The sequence below is a fragment of the Phyllostomus hastatus genome, unplaced genomic scaffold (assembly GCF_019186645.2).
Source record: "Phyllostomus hastatus isolate PE091 unplaced genomic scaffold, TTU_PhHast_1.1 phas_scaffold_60, whole genome shotgun sequence".
NCBI classification, from domain to species: domain Eukaryota; kingdom Metazoa; phylum Chordata; class Mammalia; order Chiroptera; family Phyllostomidae; genus Phyllostomus; species Phyllostomus hastatus.
The window spans coordinates 2,779,794-2,796,154 of NW_025334038.1; the positions used below are offsets into that span (position 1 = coordinate 2,779,794).

The 16,361-nt window shown below is 52.0% G+C and overlaps 2 protein-coding genes across 6 annotated transcripts in view; one reads left to right on the top strand and one right to left on the bottom strand.

Moving 5' to 3' along the window:
* The window catches only part of SCTR (secretin receptor), a 73,927-nt gene extending 70,301 nt beyond the window's left edge, over window positions 1-3,626 (top strand). For all 4 annotated transcript variants that reach the window (XM_045825993.1, XM_045825994.1, XM_045825995.1 and 1 more), the window contains 2 exons: window positions 2,208-2,249; window positions 3,324-3,626. In XM_045825993.1, the coding sequence (XP_045681949.1) occupies window positions 2,208-2,249; window positions 3,324-3,494 (213 nt within the window). In that variant the 3' untranslated portion in view covers window positions 3,495-3,626. The remainder of the gene's footprint in view (window positions 1-2,207; window positions 2,250-3,323) is intronic.
* Window positions 3,627-5,606: 1,980 nt separating this feature from the next.
* TMEM37 (transmembrane protein 37) lies at window positions 5,607-11,802 on the bottom strand. Of its 2 annotated transcripts, none has more exons than XM_045825998.1 (2): window positions 11,659-11,802; window positions 5,607-6,444 (listed from the first exon to the last, which is right to left on the bottom strand). In XM_045825998.1, the coding sequence occupies exons 1-2, from the start codon at window positions 11,677-11,679 to the stop codon at window positions 5,872-5,874; spliced, it is 594 nt and encodes a 197-aa protein (XP_045681954.1). In that variant the 5' UTR covers window positions 11,680-11,802; the 3' UTR covers window positions 5,607-5,871. The 2 variants fall into 2 exon arrangements, with proteins under 2 accessions (XP_045681954.1, XP_045681955.1); XM_045825999.1 differs by lacking the exon at window positions 11,659-11,802 and adding an exon at window positions 10,837-10,982.
* Between the last annotated feature and the right edge of the window lie 4,559 nt (window positions 11,803-16,361).

Below are 16,361 nucleotides of genomic sequence, written 5' to 3' on the forward strand. Positions count from 1 at the left end.
CCAAACCAAGCACACACAGCTCGAGTGCAGCCTAAACCCCTGTGACTCAGTTCACTCACCCGTGAAGGGGGTCCTCCCACCTGCCTAGAACTTTGGCAAGGATTAAATGAAGCATCTGGGACCCAGAAGCCCACAAATGTGCAGGCCAAGCTATGCCCAAAGCTTTTATTTCAAAGCCTTCCTTTCACAGTCTCTACTAGTGGTTCCTAATAAGTGATGCCCATTCCAACCTCCTGGGGATCTTTCAAAACTGCTGATGCTCCCACCTCCAGACATTCAGATTTGGAGTACAGAGTAAAATTGGGCAAAGCTTCCAGGTGGTTCTAATGTGCAGCAAAATTTGGAAACCACTGCTTTGAGTAAGTATTCACCCCCTCATCCCCCAAAATTGTCCATTCTGGGCGGCATTCATTGATGCCTGAAATTCTAAAGGAAGTCCTCCTAGTTTTGTCACTAAGCCTTGTTAAATGCCAATACCCCTGAGTAGTTGTGCATTTCAAGCCTCTATAGGCAGGCTGGTTTATTACCCTTTGGGTCCTTTCCAATGTATTATGTAGCTAAGGGAAGGGCAGGATGGCACTAAGGAAGAGGATTTGGGCCACTGAGATCAGAGCTGTGACACCTAGGCCCCTGGGCAGGGCCTGTATTTGTAAGGAAGAGCAGGCTGGCCGGAGGTGGGTCCCTAAGGAGGTGAGTAGAGTATTTGCACTGTAGAGACCTTGTTCACAGCTGACTGTTCTATGCAGGCCTCTTAGTCTCAAATCCTGCATCCCACCCTGTAATCCCTACCCAGGTGGGGCTCCATGCTGCGATCCCAGGGGACACCATGGGGGAAACAGGAGCTCCAGGTACCAGGGAGCGAGGGTCCTGATAGTCACAGACCCCCACCATGCCAGGGAACACAAAGCAGGTATAGCCATGAGGCCCTGGACCAGGGAGATGCACTCACTCACCTGCCTGTTCAGCAGGGAGGTCACACCCACTGCTGGCTGGCCAGGACGCTCACACAGGCTTAGTTCTGGCCACACAGTCGCACGTCTGTTTTTCACTTTGAACAGTTGTCCAAGTTTAAATATCTTCAGATTTCAGTTTATCTTTTCTTTTCTTTAAATATTTCTTTTGGGAAGGGGGTACACCCTTCTATTCAATTAAGAGAAACATTTTTATCAGTACAGAGGTCTTGTGTTTTTTCACACTCACCACACCATGAATTCACAGGGAATGGGCTCCAGCAGCCCAGGCTCCTTTCCATTGCTTCTCACAAAGTATGCTGCTCTGGGTGGAGCAGGCTGGCGCTCCAGTTCAATCCAGGATTGTTTCCTTCTGTTTTTTTTATCATTTTCCTTCACGCATTTCAGGAAGCTATCTCAGCTCTTAGAATGCTTAACGTGCTCAATAGGTACATTAATTCTCTTGGCAAGAATCTTGCCCTTAGCTTGTTTGTTCACAACAGTGTTTACCGCTTGCTGGGTAACACTGTAGACTCCTGCATTGTTGCCATGGGAACAATCGTGGGGCATTCCTTTTTGATCAGTGTCCTTGTCTTGATGCCTGCAATACCACCTTTCCTGTAGTTTCGCATGTCTGTGGCCTTAGGAAAAGCTCCATGCTCTCTAAAAGGCCTAGAGAACATTTATATAATGAGTGCTCCTCCTCTTCCCCGTTTTCATTCATTTTGGTGAATTATTGGAAGATGTCAGTTCCAGGTGAAAGGTCCAGCTTATCTCAAAATGAGCCCACTTAGGGCTCAGGGTTTCACATGGGCTGGCCTGAAATGTGGGGGCAGTGTTGCTTCAGGTGCCATTGCTCCCTGCTTCTGGATGGCCCACCTAACTAATTCAGGTGACTTGCCTTCCCCACAGCCCTAGTTTGCAGCCCTTACTCAAATGTTACGGACACCATGTGTGTACAAGGCCTACACTGGACACTGGGGACAAGAAACAAAAGGGACCCTGTCCTTGGCCCCTAGGAGCTGGCTGTGCTGGACGATGCCTGCACAGCTGGGGACACTGTGGGGTTCAGAAGGGGAGTCCCCTTCCTCTGGCAGCCCCCATCCCTCTGGAGGAGAGAGTGTGAGAAGGCTCTGGGACACTTCCTGGGAGCAGTGGGGAGTGAGCCTGGGGCTGGTGATTAAAACACTGGGAGGAAGTTGGAGGAGGGAGGCTGGTGCCAGAGCACCTGCACTAACCCCACCCCTCCCTCTGCAGGGCCTGGTGGTGGCTGTCCTCTACTGCTTCCTCAACGGGGAGGTGAGTGTACTTGGGTTGCCCTAATGCCTGGAGGAGCTCCCCAGTCGCTGGATTCGGGTTCAGAGGGAGCTACCTGGGAAGGGTGTTTAGGGTGTGGGCAGGGGAGGCTGGGGTGTCCTGACTTGGGCCTGTCTTCTAGGAGTCTGAGCTCACTTTACAGGAGCTCACTTGGAGGGCTTGGTGGAACAATTGCTGGGCCCTACCCCCAGTTTCTAGTTCAGCAAAAATGGTCTAGGTTGGATCCCATGAATGCTTTTTAACAAGCACTCCAGGTGATTCCTGTCCTTGGGAAGGTCAGGAGATGGAGGAAAGTACATGTACCCCAACCTGAACCCAGCTCCTGACTGCTGTCTGCTTGCTGGACGGCTGATCTCAGTCACTGCCCCTCTCTGGGCCTCAATCTTCCCATCTGTGAAATAAGTAACTCAGATGACTTTTCTGCCAACTCAGAGAACCCCACATGAACGGACTCCTTTGGGGGCTGCACTTACTTTGAGGCCTTGGCCCTTGCCCAGCATCTGGGTCAGGACATGAGGTTCCTGGCACACAGAAGCTGCATAATCATTAGTTGAACACAGCATGCACATAAGTAAAGCCTTTCTGTGATGGCTGACCACCCATCTGCTGTGCCACTTGAACAGGAACAACTTCTGATATTTTCTAAAAACGAGCCATCAAGCCTAGCCTCAAAGGATTTGCTGCTACAGCTAGCATTCATGGAGGAAATTTCCAAAAAGCAGCTCCTTGATCCTGATTACTTCTGAGCTAGGGTGGCTTCCTGGGCATGTATCCTGTTGTCCCATGGGCTTTGGAGCTCTGGAGTTTGTATAATGACCACAAACCCCTTCCTCAGGACATCTGTAGTGAGATTGCAGGTGAACGCACTCAGAGATGGGGCTCTACCTACTGGATCTCAGGGCTAGAATTGGTCTGAGTGGCCTGCAGAAGGGAAGGCATGACTACTGGACCAGAGTGGCAGGGCTTGTGCAGGGGCACCAGGGTACGAGCAGGGCTCTGGACCCCAGGTCCTTCATGTTGTTCCCGCCTGGGCTGATGACTGGTCTCCGGGGCCAGGTACAGCTGGAGGTTCAGAAGAAGTGGCGGCAGTGGCACCTGCCCGAGTTCCCACTGTGTCCCTTGGCCCTCAGCAACTCCTTTAGCAACGGCAACAGCGGCCACACCCACAGCACCAAGGCCAGCCCCTCGGAGCCAAGTCCGGACACCTGCAGGGCCAGCGTCATCTGAGGCTGGAGCAGGGTCAGCCATGGACTTAAGTCAAGCTGGGTCCTGAGAGGGCAGGACACTGCTTCGGGACAGTCCATCTTCCTCACAGACATCGTATGCTTTCCCCCTGTGACTAATAACCTCTCCTCCAGGCCTTGGGTTGGATGGTGAGAATTCCTCAGAACTCAACAGAAGGAACTTGGGGCACTGTGGGGGAATGGGGGAAAGAGCAGTTCGGGGGGCTTAGAAGTGAGGAAGATACTGGGATGAGATTTGGTCTGTTTTTCGGTCTTTTTGAGACACAGGTGAGGGAGGATGCTTACCTACCCCTTTCTGGAGGGGGAATGGCTTTTCTGGTCCTCTGCTCCAGTTTTCAGGGACAAACTTAGAAGTCCAGGAAATGAGAAATCAAGGACACTCCCCACCCCTCACTGCAATTCAGCTATCCAGCAGCTCTCACCCTAGGGCCCTCAAGACAACTGCTGAATCCGGTCAATCCCAGTGGAGGCCAGGAGAGCCTCAGGATGCCTAGCTCCCTCTTAGCAACCCTGACATGGTCTGAGGCATCTCTCTGTTGTAACTGCCCCTTCGGTCAGTTACCCACAGCCCCCAAGGCAGGTACAGTAGGAGATGGGGCCTGATGCCATTTGATAAGAAAGCATCAGGTTCACCAAGGCCCTATGACTTGCCCAAACAACTAGGCAAGGAAGTGGCAGAAGTCCAGTACAGCCTTTTAGTTATTTCAAACCCCCAAGCTCCAAGTCCATGTTTTACCAGGGCCTGTCTCCCCATTTCATTGGGGATTTTAGTCTCATGCTTTCCTCTCTGAACCTCAGTTCCCTTAAATACCAACACTCCCTGCCCACCAACCTTGTGAGGACTAGAGGACTCAAGATTCAAGCAAACACATTCTGAAGATGAAAAGGCCACTGTTCCCCCTTACCCTCACTGTGGAGGAAAGAGCATCTTGCTGGTGAGTGGGTCCAGCTTGAGTCCTGGCCTTGGGAGGCCCTGGATGAGTGCCAACCCTCTCTGGGCCCTGGCTCCCCACCTTTGCAACTCCCCCTGCAGAGACAAGGAGGTCACCCTTTGCCCCTTTGTAGGCTGCTCCTGGTGAGAAGGCCAAGTGCTCAGGTCCAAGGCTAAGGACCCAGCCTATATGGTTTATGAGCTCTGCTCTCTGAACATCAATTGGTCCATACCTCTGTTGAGCCACCTCCACAGACTGTGCATTTTGGAATAAAAGTTTAAGGGAAAAAATCACAAGAGGTAGGTATAGGCACCCAGCCCAGCCCAGGAAGGGGAACTGTAGTGACCAAAAACTCACACTATCAGTGGCAGCCAGAAGGAACCAGGGAAGGCCAGCATTCACTAGGTCGGGGAGCAGGAAAGGGCTAGTGTGGAATAAAATGGGCTGAGGGCAAAAAGGGACTGGAAAGGGGGTGATTTAATGCACAAAAACACTGATCTGCTGGCACGGATGGAATCTTCGCTGATTCCTGGTTCCCTTCACCTGCACTCATCTTTAGGATGTTTATTAATCATCACCCAAGGTCTAGCAGGTTCAGACATGTGCTCTTTGAATGTATCTAGGACCAACACTGGTACCCTGAGGCTGCCTGATCCTCGCCAAAGATGGACACGCACATTTGCCCTGGGGAGGGCTGTGCATTAGAATCAGATGGACTTTTCTGGAAGACTTACTCCAAAACTTCTCAAAGATTTCAGGCAGGATTCCCACAGGCAGACCCCTCAGAGGATGCAGCCAGCTAGTTGCTGGAAGCTGAGCCTAGGCAGGGATTATGGGGTTCCCCAAAGGCAGGGAGTCACACCAAGTAACATAGATTGAAAACCTATCATGTGCAATAAATTCTGAGGGAATCCTGCACTCTGCCTCCCTGGCATAACCAATGCTAAAGCAGGGAAGCATGCACACAGTTCCTTTGAGTTGGTAGGAGAAAGTCCTAGGCACTGATGGGACATCCTTAGCTGGAAAATGATCCACTCTTTGCAACCCTGAGAGCCATAAAACAGGTGTGAACAGCACTTAGCTGTGCAGCCAGTCCAGGTACCAGTGACCGGAGCTACTTCCAAATCTATTTCTGTCCTGGGAAGAAGGATTCAAGCAAAGGGTTTTAAAATGTGTTCTACAATCTATTGTACAGCCTAATAACTTGGCTAAGCCTGTGAGGCTGGTGAAACTAAGGCATCTTCCTGGCATCTGGCCCTGGAAAAAGGCCCCTGGGCCATGTCTGGCTGACCATCCAAAGGTTATTGGGTAAGAAGCCATGTTTCAAGGTCACTCTCCCACCCCTACCCCCACCAGAGGTCACATGTTACAAAAGTCCCATCTTGACCACACTTTCTTATAGAACCAGATGTCCTTGGAGAGAGGGCCTTAAAATTTCCTTAGTTGTCCCCAGGGGTGGGTGATGCTGTTGATGTGAAGGCCACTGATGGCATTCAAGAAGAAGAGGAAGGAGGCGGTGAACTGGCACCAGAACATCAGGGTGAAGCCGATGAGCGTGACCTGGTTCCTGAGGAGGATCACAAAGCTCAGGAGCCCCCCAAAGGAGAGGGCAAATGAGGTGAGGAGGAGGGTGGAGCCCAGGGCCCACTTGCGCAGTGAGTGGAGGTCCTCACACACCTGGGACACCATGAGGAGCTCCAGGCCAAAAATGGCAGCCACCACGGCCAAGGCGCCCACGCTGCGGGCCAGGACCATTCCCACAGCCAACCCCGGTATGCCGGCCTGACTCAGGTCTCTGAGGCAGTGCATCCCAGTCTGGTTGGAGTTGGTACAGAAGTGCCATAGTCCAAAGAGGTGGTCCTCAGCCAGGAGCCAGCGACCATCACAGATGGAGACAGAGGACAGGACCACAGCTAGGGCAGCACACACGATGATGAGGGTCCGGGTGAAGGATTCAAAGAAGGACTGGTGGGGCCTCCTTTGGCCCAGCAGTCTCTGGGCCTGGAAGACATCACAGACATGGCATGTCAGAAATGGCCCCACCACGCCCTCTCCAACTTGTGCAGGGAAGACCCTGAACACACCTTCTACCTTCTCACAGCCATATTTTCTGCTCTGGTCTCCCCTGAGGCCTGGAATATGGCCTTTACTCACAGCTTCCCCTCTAGCTTCTCCATACCTTTCAGCACAGACCCACCTTCTTTGGGGAACCCTTCCTCCATTCTACCTGTTCCCTGTTCTCCATTCAAGGCCTATAAACATTGCTTGTCAAGTTACTCATCAGGCCTGAAGGGTTCCCTGACCTTTCTTCAATGATCTTCACGAGTGAGAAATCTAAATCCTACTCCCTGGCAAATACTCGGCCCTTCTGAATTCAGAAAACCTGTCTAGCCTGGCTAGTGTAACCCTGAGCTTGCAGCCAGCCTGGGTTTCTTTATAAGCAAAACAAGACTGCCTGGAAAGCTGTGAGGGTTGTAAAAATCACTGGAACATAATACGTGGTTGTCTCCCTCTCTCCCTAGAACTTCCCGGTACAAGTCCATTTGTCTCCTAATCCCCACCCAGCTGGTTCTGCACTGTCCACATTCTGTCCAGGCCTCCATTTTATTAACTTGTTTTCCTCAGCACTGACAGGGATGTCTGCACCTTGCCCTTTGGTCGTGCTCAGCTCCTCCCAGAACATGGCAACCAGACTTTCTGTTCTAGCAGCTTCTTGATGGGAGGGGTGGGGAGCCACTGAGGCTCTTCTTTAGCCTCTGGTTTCAGCACTGGCTCCCCTCCCTGGCCCCCTCTCTTCTGGCAAGCTGAGCCAGGTGTCCAGGAAGTGTCCCTTATCTCACAGCAGTCAGACACCCCCCAGGCACCATTCCCAAACACCGGCCCAGAAAACAAAAGAAATACCTCAGAATAAAACTCCTTATCCAATGCACAAGTGTTGTAGATCCGCCCTGTCTCCTCCAACTTCATTTCCCTGTGCATTCTCCCTGGCCACCTCACACAGATGCAGCGGCCATCCTTCCATGCCTAGGACAAACCTAGAACTTTCTTCCCTCAGACCTACTGGCCCCTCCACCTTAAAGGCTCTTCTCCAGGTTGCCCCTTTTCTCCATTCTTCATGCCTCAGCTGAAACGTCAGAGACATCTCATCCTTTCTGCCTGCGCAACCTAAACCAGGTCCCCTCCTGTCATTTTCCAACAGGCATCTGTTTTCTTCACTGTTCTGATCACAAGTTTTCTATTCCCTTTTGATTTGTATTACACATTGTATTACACATTATTATCTATCTCACTCAGAGACTGTGCTCTCCAAGAGCACAGGGCCTCCTGTTAAGACACAGCTGTGTTCCCAGCACCTGGCACAGTATTTGACCTGGGCATTCAATGGATGTGCAAGAGACATGGTATATTAAATGAACAGTCAAGTTTGCAACAACTGTCACTTTCATCTGAAGCTCCCGTTAAACCGAAGTCTTCTAGATAGTATGTGGAAGCAACCCAACTTCTACTCAGTGTGGGGAGGTCAGCAAAACAAGATAGCTCATGCATGGAAGCAATGCTGAGAAACTTGATGGGGACTATGGAATATACCCTATATCAGGTGCAAATGGAGGTAAGACCACGGCACACCTCTCAGTGAGGGACACAAAGCAAAGCCACATTCCTGGGACAGTCCTGTGGTGAGAGCCCCAGCCAGAACAAGGCTGGCTGCTAACTTGCAGAGGTAAGCAGGAGCTACTGCTAATTTCAGTCCCAGGGATACATGAATAAGGACCTCATTTGCTCTTTGTGCTCCGGCATAGGTCCTATTTTACTCTTAAACCTGTGAGGTTAATACAGTAGGAAGCTCCGTGGTGGGGGCAGTGGTTATGCAAAAAGGAAAACTTACACAGAGATCAGGAGACTTGCCCAAGATCACTCTCCTAAAATCACAATAAAGCCTGTTACAGCTGCCCAGACAACTGTATATTATGCAGAGGATGAGATGCATTCAGCCATTAAACACCAACTTCAGCCTTCCAAGTACAGGGCCTTGGTGTTAGAGGTTCAATATTACTGGTGAAGAAAAGGATTAGAGGTACAGAGAGGTCAGGACCTCGACTCAAATCTGGAGACAAAGGCAGTCTTGGGCACTGGGAAGAGGATCCAGGCAGGAGTCTGGGCTGCAGTTCTCAAACTGTCCCTTTGTTTCCTACAGGGACTTCCAGGTGCTGAGGCAGGGCAGCAGGCAGGGGAAGCTGGCTCTAGGCCCCTTGCCCACTCCAACGTCAGCAGGTCCCTGTTACCTGCTGGAGACAGTGGGAGTCTAGGAGTCTGTACAAGAAAGCATTAGAAAAAAATGGCTCTACTGCTAAGAAACAAACAGGAAACTTTGAAACCTCTGTGTCTACAAGCCATTAAAGGCATTTGTCCTTGGGCAATTTCTTAACCTCTTTGGCCCTTGTTGTGACTCTTGCAGAAAAGCAGTAGCCATAAAGATGCCTGGCGAAGTGACAACATCCTAGAGGTTGATAAGGTACCTAGCATGGGAGAGGCCCAGATGCAGAGAACAAGTCACAAAAAACATAGGACCCAAAAACCTTCTGACCTTAGACATCACACTGTCTGGAGAACAGGCACGTCCTGTCCGTCTCTCAGCCCCACCTGTCCTGAGCACAGACAGGACTTTACTCTCTAGGCCCTCCGATATCACACCAGGATCAGAAAGAGAAAACAGCTGATGTCAGTTCATTTCCCCCTCCCACTACAAAGCAAGGCTCTGTTGAACTCTCTGACCACCAATAAAACTCCCAGGCATTACATCAGATCAGGTATATAAAAGTGCTTAGCAACTGAGCAGCGCTCACATCACCAAGCTGTTAATATCAGTAACAATAATAGTGCATACTGGAGTCTTCATTCCTAACCACCTGGCTTTTGGGCACCTGCACTAGTGATCCAGAACCTGGAGTACTGTCCTGGAGGGCAGCTAGCAGAAGCCTGGTCAGTGGGGGTCAAGTGGATAAGAGGAGGTGAGGGCAGTTGAGATCTGTCCTTGACCTGCCAGCCCCCAGTTGTGTGACCTTGGGCAACTCACAGGTTTGACTGTCTCCACTAAAAAGGGGCAAACAAGACAAGTATTTTCCTTTTTTCATCTGTAAGCCTGAATGCATCTCTTCTGACCCAGAGAAGTGTCGCTTGACACTCCAGGGCCTTTGAGTCCCATGCCAAGATTTTATCTTCCTCTATAACTCAGGACCCCATCTACTCCCCTCAAAATCCAAGTTGGCACTTTGAGCTGCTCACTACTCATTCTCTCCATCCCCAACACAGCCCCCATACTCCCAGCCCCCACTACCCACTGTGCCTAGGCCCTCATCATCATTAGCAGGGATCCTAGCAGGGATCCCCGGCCTCCAGGATGTAGGCAGTACAGTCCTGGCTTGTTAGGAACCAAGCTGCACAGCAAATGAGCTTGAATGAAATTCATTTGAATCATCCCAAAACCAATGCCCACCCACGCCGATGCCCCTGGAAAACTTGTCTTCTATGAAACCGGTGCCTGGTGCCAAAAAGGTTGGCTACTGCTGTCCTAAAGAGTTGGACTGCCACCATCCCTTGACTCACCCCAGTGTGCTGGTCATGCAGTCCCAGGAACTAGCTTATCCTCTCTTTCCTCACCTAAATGGAGATAACAAGTACCCACCTCTTGTGGTGCTTGTGGGGCTGAAATGAGTCATCACTCCAAGTGCTTAGAACAGTTCCCGGCATCTTGGTTAAGCACGCTAAACAGCCAGAACCCCCCCCCCCCCGCAGGGAAGCCTGTGTCCTCCTAAGAGAAGAACTACTGGGCTTTACCTCATCTCCCCACTCCCCTCCCCCCTCTTCCTTCACCACTGTCTGGGTCTTCTTGCTACCAGTTTCCCTGCCCCACCTAGACCAATATAAAGCACCCCCAATTCCTCCTGTACTTTTTGCACTTCTTAATTTAGCACTCACCTCCCAATCTCTTCTTAATCATTGTTTAAAAGTCTCTCTCTCCTAATGGACAATTAGCTTCTCAAAGGGAGAGACCACAACCTGGTCTTCCCCTCTTCACTGGCGTCCCCTTCTTCCCCAGGCCTATTCCCAGGAGGCTGCCTGGTTGACTCAAGATTCTACCCCAGAACAAAAAGGAGGAACTTGAGACATCGTGTTCCCGTCCCCAGCTAGAAGGGGTTTGGGGGATGGTCTCTGGGTGGTGTTCAGGGAAAGAAAGAAAGTATGAGTAAGATTTGGAGCCAAGAAGTCCTGGTTTTGCATCTCGATTCTGTCGCTTAGCTACCGTGTGAACAGGTTTCTACAGCGCAAATTTCAGTTACCTCTTCTACAAAATGAGCACAGAGCTATCTACCCGAGTTGTGGGAGTCTGAATACCTGCATTCAAAGTCACGGAACCTTTAATCGTCAGCATAGCGCGGTTGGCGACTCTTGGGAAGACTAGCTGCTGGGATGCTTCCGCTCCAAGTAAACGCGCGCACGCGCGCGCTCAAAGTAGCGCTCCCGCCACCTGCTGACCTCTCTTGAGACAGCCGCTCTCGCGAGGGAAGGGGTAGGAATGGGGGGATTCTCAGGCAATACAAACATCTTGCACCACCCAAACAAGAAAACAAAACTTGGGTGATGCGGGCCGCTCCTCTCACTAGACACTTTATTTGAGGCGTCCGCACGCCCCAGCGAGTTCATCCCTGTCTCAGAACCCCAGACGCATTTTAGGGAAGGAGAGATGGTCTTTGTAACCTCCGCCTAAGAATGTTGTGGTTCCTCCAGAGACGCATTCAGGTCGCATGAGGCAATCCTCACTTTGTAAGTGTATTCTATCCAGGCTTCACCCCAGGCGCACCTCCTTTTTAAAAAGGAGGGACCTCTCTGGTGAACCTAACCGATGGGCACTTGGTGACTCCAACGAGAAGCAGAAAAAGAAGTTTGGGAGCCTCGGGGGCTGGCAGAGCCAGGAAGTGGACGGCGCCCCAGCAGCACTGTCGGGGACAAGCCCCCCCCCCACCCCCCACCCCCGTCTCTTCCCGCCCACGGTACTCGGAGCCCCGCCAGCTTGCTGCTGGGGGCCCGCACCGCGGGGCACCACTCCTATCCACCCTCGCAGCCACTGCCCGTGGCTGGAACTGGTTTGCGCTGCGTAGCCCTTTTCCTCCCCCGTGGTTGGGGCAGACGCCGGCCCGCTGGGGCCCGCGGGGCTACCTGCACCGCGATGGCAGTCATGCTGCACCCGGGCCTCACTGCTCCCGCCTGCTCCCTGCCGCGGCTCGGCGTCGGCTGCGGATGCCAGTGCTGTCTCGGGACCTCTCCCCGGGGGCGGAGCTGGGAGGCCGCAGGGCGGGCCGGAGGGCGGGGATGTAGGCTGCTTTCAAAGAGGAGCGATTAACCCGAGGCAAGCCCGGCCAGCCCCACCGCCGCCCTCTGCCCTAGGTTGCAGCCCAGAGGAGCCCCCACCCCCACCCCCACCCCGGGGGTAGGGGGTAGGAGGGGCGGACTCTGGGTGGAAAGCCGGGGGCGGGGGCGGGGAAGGTGCGAGGATTCAGCCCGCAGGGGTAGGACTCCCGCCGCCCCCCCCCACCCCCCCGGCCCCAGCCCCAGCCCCAGCCCCAGCCCCGACTCACCCGGGCCTGAGGGAAGAGGACTGGCGGTAGGGGGAGGGCTGACCCCGCTGACTTCGGGCCGGGAGTCACTTTGCAGCTTTTGAACCTTCGAGTCGACGTCTGCCCCCGGGCAGATTCCTCGAGGGCTGGATGGCGCCGGTGGAAGGGCCCGGGTTCCAGCCCCAGCTTGAGCATCTGGAGGCGGCAGAGTGTAGAGAGAGGAGACACGAGTCTGGGCTCTACTGCTTGCACCACGCGCTGGGTGACCTTGGGCTGCTTGATTAACCTCTCTGAGTCACAATTAATAACGAAATAATATTTATGAAAGGTCGGGGTCTTGGCGAGGCCCCCAGTTAATGTGAATGGCATGGAACCTTTGGGGCAATCTTTTTTGCTTCAGTTTTTGCTCCCTCGAAAAGCGGATGTACAGACCTGCTCTACTCCTGGCCTCCTAAACGACCATCAAAAGGGCAAATATGACAAAAAAAAAGACATTGTTCTTCCTCACTTCTGATGGGGCCTGCGTTCTCAAGGAGGCAGTATACAGTCTCCACACCAGAAACGGATGGGGGGTGGGGGAACAGGAGGGCCCAAGGGCAGCAATTTCCAATTAAGACCCTCCCCTCCCATCTCAGTTTGTAGGGAAGTGAGTGGTGGTAAGAAGGGGGCATCCTGCTTAAGGTAAAGCAAGAGCCCCTTTCTCCTTAATTACACAGGGCAAATAAAATTATTTGGATCATTTGGGCAGGCAGGCAGCTTCCCTCTGACCTTACCCGAGTATTCAAAACAACTCTGCTTTTCTCCCAAGAGCCATGTGAGAAAGGGGGAAAGTTACAGTTATCTGTGTATTTCCCAGTTAAATGTGCATCTGATTCCATCACTGCCAAAGAGACCTTGTAAAATCCTTTAACCTAGTCCTCAGGGCCCAGGCACAGGACAGCCATGCTACCCCCTCCCCCTGGGCCTCCCACATTTGAGCCAATGGAGAACCAGGACTGGACTTAACAGTCAGAACCAGTCTGGGTCTGGGTTCTTGCCGCAATTTTATGTGAGAATCACCCGAAGGGCTTTTTAAAACACAGACTGCTGGACCCCACCCCAGAATTTCTGACCTAGTAGACCTGGGGTAGGGCACCACCTGATGTATTTCTAACAAGAACCTGCTCTCCATCAGGGGGCCCTTCTTTGAGAATCCCAGAGCTAAGGCAAAAGGGAGCTAGCTAGCTAGCCAGGCCCAGCCCGTCTCTGCTGGATGCCTTCCCTCCATGGCCCCACCTGCCTTATCTGCAAGCAAGGGTTGCAGAAGCCAGGTACTCCTCCTTCTACAACCCTGGACTTCAGAGAAGGGGCTGACACAGGAATGAGGGACCTGGCCCTAGGGGTGTCCCTTTATAGAGTCCTAGAATGCTCTGTGGAAGGGACCTTCTGGGTTACTGGGTCCCACAGCATTTCATGTGACCAGGAGGGGGGTGCCTGGAATTAAAATCAGAAAGAACTTCCAAGTTCTTGTACATTCTAAGATTTCTGTGTGTGGTCAGGCATGTTGGGAATATGTTGCCTGTTTGCTTTCTTGCTAAGAATAGAAAGTCTTGAATCAGTGGAGTTAGAGTAACATGTCAGCAAGATAGCTGAAGAGGCAGAAATGACTTACGAATAAGGAGGAAGTGACTGTCCAGTTCCAGTCATTTTATGGTCATAAGAAAGCCGAGGACATAGCTCGGAGTCTGGGTGGAGTTTGTGCTGAGGCTTCAAGTCTATGAGCTGGTCTCCAGGGCTGGCCCCCTGCATTCTGGAATCCCGGAGTCCCCTAGGTAACCCCACGATGCCCAGGGCTTGGGGTAGAGTGGGATGTGGCAGCATCCATAATACTCCCTCAGTGTATTGCCAAGCCCTAAGGAGATAGTGAGAGAGGCAGGTAACTCAGCAGGACTGTCTGGAGGGGATTCCTAGTGCCATGGGGGGCAAGCAGCGGCATAGGTGGGGGTGGGATGACAGGGTAGGGCCCCCATGGCTTAAAACCAGAAACAACATTGGGTGAATGGTGGCCCCTGTGACAGCACAGAACCTTCCCTGTTCCTTGACTTTCTCTGCCTTTTCTCCAGACAGTATGACAGATTCAATACTGGACCCTCTCCCATTCCTGCTTCTAGGCTGGGTCAGGGTTAGGAAAAGAGGAATAGCATGAAGAAGGGAGGAAGTAGCCCCCACAGCACCCCTCGGATTACTCTTGTCTGATGAGAAGGATCCAGGTGTTGCTCTTAGAGAGTTTCAAAGTAGGGACACAGGTACTGATTAATGAATCAATAAGGACTAACTCTATTAGTCAGACAATAAGCACTCTCCCACCTCTGGGCCTTTGTACTTGCCACTTCCTCTGCCTGAAATGTATTCCCTCAAGTAGTCACATCTAACACTCACCGCCTCACTCCTTTGAGTTTTGGGCTCAGATGTCACCTTATCAGAGAAGCTTACCGTGACCACCACATCTGAAAGAACCCCCTCCTTAGCAAATTACTTCCCCTTTTTCCTCCCTCCTTATCAACACACACACACACACACACACACACATCCTCTTTCCAGAGTGTAAGCAGCAAGAGGCCAAGTACTTTGCTATGTTCACTGGCATATCCCTGGTGCCTAAGACAGAGCCAAGCATTTGGTAGGTGCTCAAGAAATATTCATTAAATACATAATGAATATTATGTAGACAGAATATCTACAATGTATCCACCACTGTCCTGGTCACCGAGGGACAAAGAAGAAAAAGACAAAGTATCTGTTGGTGGTAAAGTGCTTAAATTTTAGAGTCAAAATCTGCCTCCCCTTCATTTCTGCTCCCTCCCTGGCCTCCCCAGTTCAGGTCCACACCCTCCATTTCTCTATTCCCTCACACCCTTGGTCCATTTCATCCTTTCCTCTCCCCTACTCTATCTAGGCTCCAACATCTCTAAAGTGGATGCCTGTGTAACAGCCTCCTGCCTGTCTTCCCTGCCTGCATCTCACCTCCTCTGTTTCTTCATAGCTTCCAATTTCCTCATTCCCAAGGCTTACCCCCAAATTTGGATTTATCTGATCCCTGCCCACCCCTCTTACTCTCAGCTCCATCCATACTTGCTAGCTTAGCCCTGGGCAGGAAGTTCCACCCAGCCTCAAGGCTTCTGTATTCCGTGTCCCCTTTGCATGGCCAGCCTTCCCCTGGGGTCCACTGGACATGCTGTCACTTCTTTAGTGGTCTCCCTTGACCTCCCCAGCCAGAGTAGCACACCACATACTTGCCCCTATTACCTTTGTACTTTCTTGATCACTAGCTGAACTTTTTATTTGTCTGTTTCCTGGATTTTCTCTTTTTTTTAAGATTTTATTTATTTATTTTTAGAGAGGGAAGGGAGGGAGAGAGAGAGAGAGAGAGAGAGAGAGAGAGAGAGAGTGAGAGAGAGAGAGAAACATCAATGTGCGGTTGCTGGGGGTTATGGCCTGCAACCCAGGCATGTACCCTGACTGGGAATCGAACCTGCGACACTTTGGTTCACAGCCCGGGCTCAATCCACTGAGCTACGCCAGCCAGGGCTGTTTCCTGGATTTTCTATTTCCCTCTTTAAAACTATATGCTCCCTGAGAGCTGAGACTGTCTCTCTGTCGCTGCTGCATGCCCAGTTCCAAGACTATAAATCAGTCAATAAAGTTTGCCAAGGGACCAACCAGGCTTCAGATGCATCCTAGGCAAATTATTTCTCCTCTGTGAGCCTTGGTTTTCTGTCAAGTGGGGAAATATATCCCTCTTGGTGTTGTGAGGGTCTCATGAGGCAGTGTGTGTGACATGCTAAGTAACTTATAATCTTGACTACCAGTGTCCCTGAACCTTAGAGGGAGAGGCAGCTTGGCTCTGTCCTTAAGGAGCTTCAGTCTGAATAGGGATATCCCTGCCCTGGTGTTTTCTCCTCTGAGAAGATGGAGTTGGGGAGGCGGGGCACCTGCTCTGAGGGGCTCAGTGGGGTAGACACACTCAGGATACCCAGAGGCAGTAACAGGATGTGTACTGGGAGTCCCGCTTGAAGTTCACTGGGCAGCTTCAAAGCTGCTGACTAACCGAGCCTGCCTCTGTGCCTGGACTTCTGACCTCTGCAACTGCCGCCTGCTCTGTGGCCTTGGAGAGAGAGCGGCATCAGTCCCATGGCCTCTCCCCTCCTTCTTCCTGTTGCCTTCCCTTCCTTCACCCACCTGTCTGCTTCTTCTCCCAGCCTCCTCCTCAGTTCCCTGATTCCCTTCTGCCCTTTGTCTCCTCCTTGAGCTCCTGCCCTGCATTCC

Excerpts from the sequence above, each read along its gene's own strand:
- TMEM37 (XM_045825998.1), bottom strand. The coding sequence starts at position 11,679 with ATGACTGCCATCGCGGTGCAG. Across the intron at positions 6,445-11,658 it reads TGACTGCCATCGCGGTGCAG|GCCCAGAGACTGCTGGGCCA; the intron begins GTAGCCCCGCGG and ends GATGTCTTCCAG.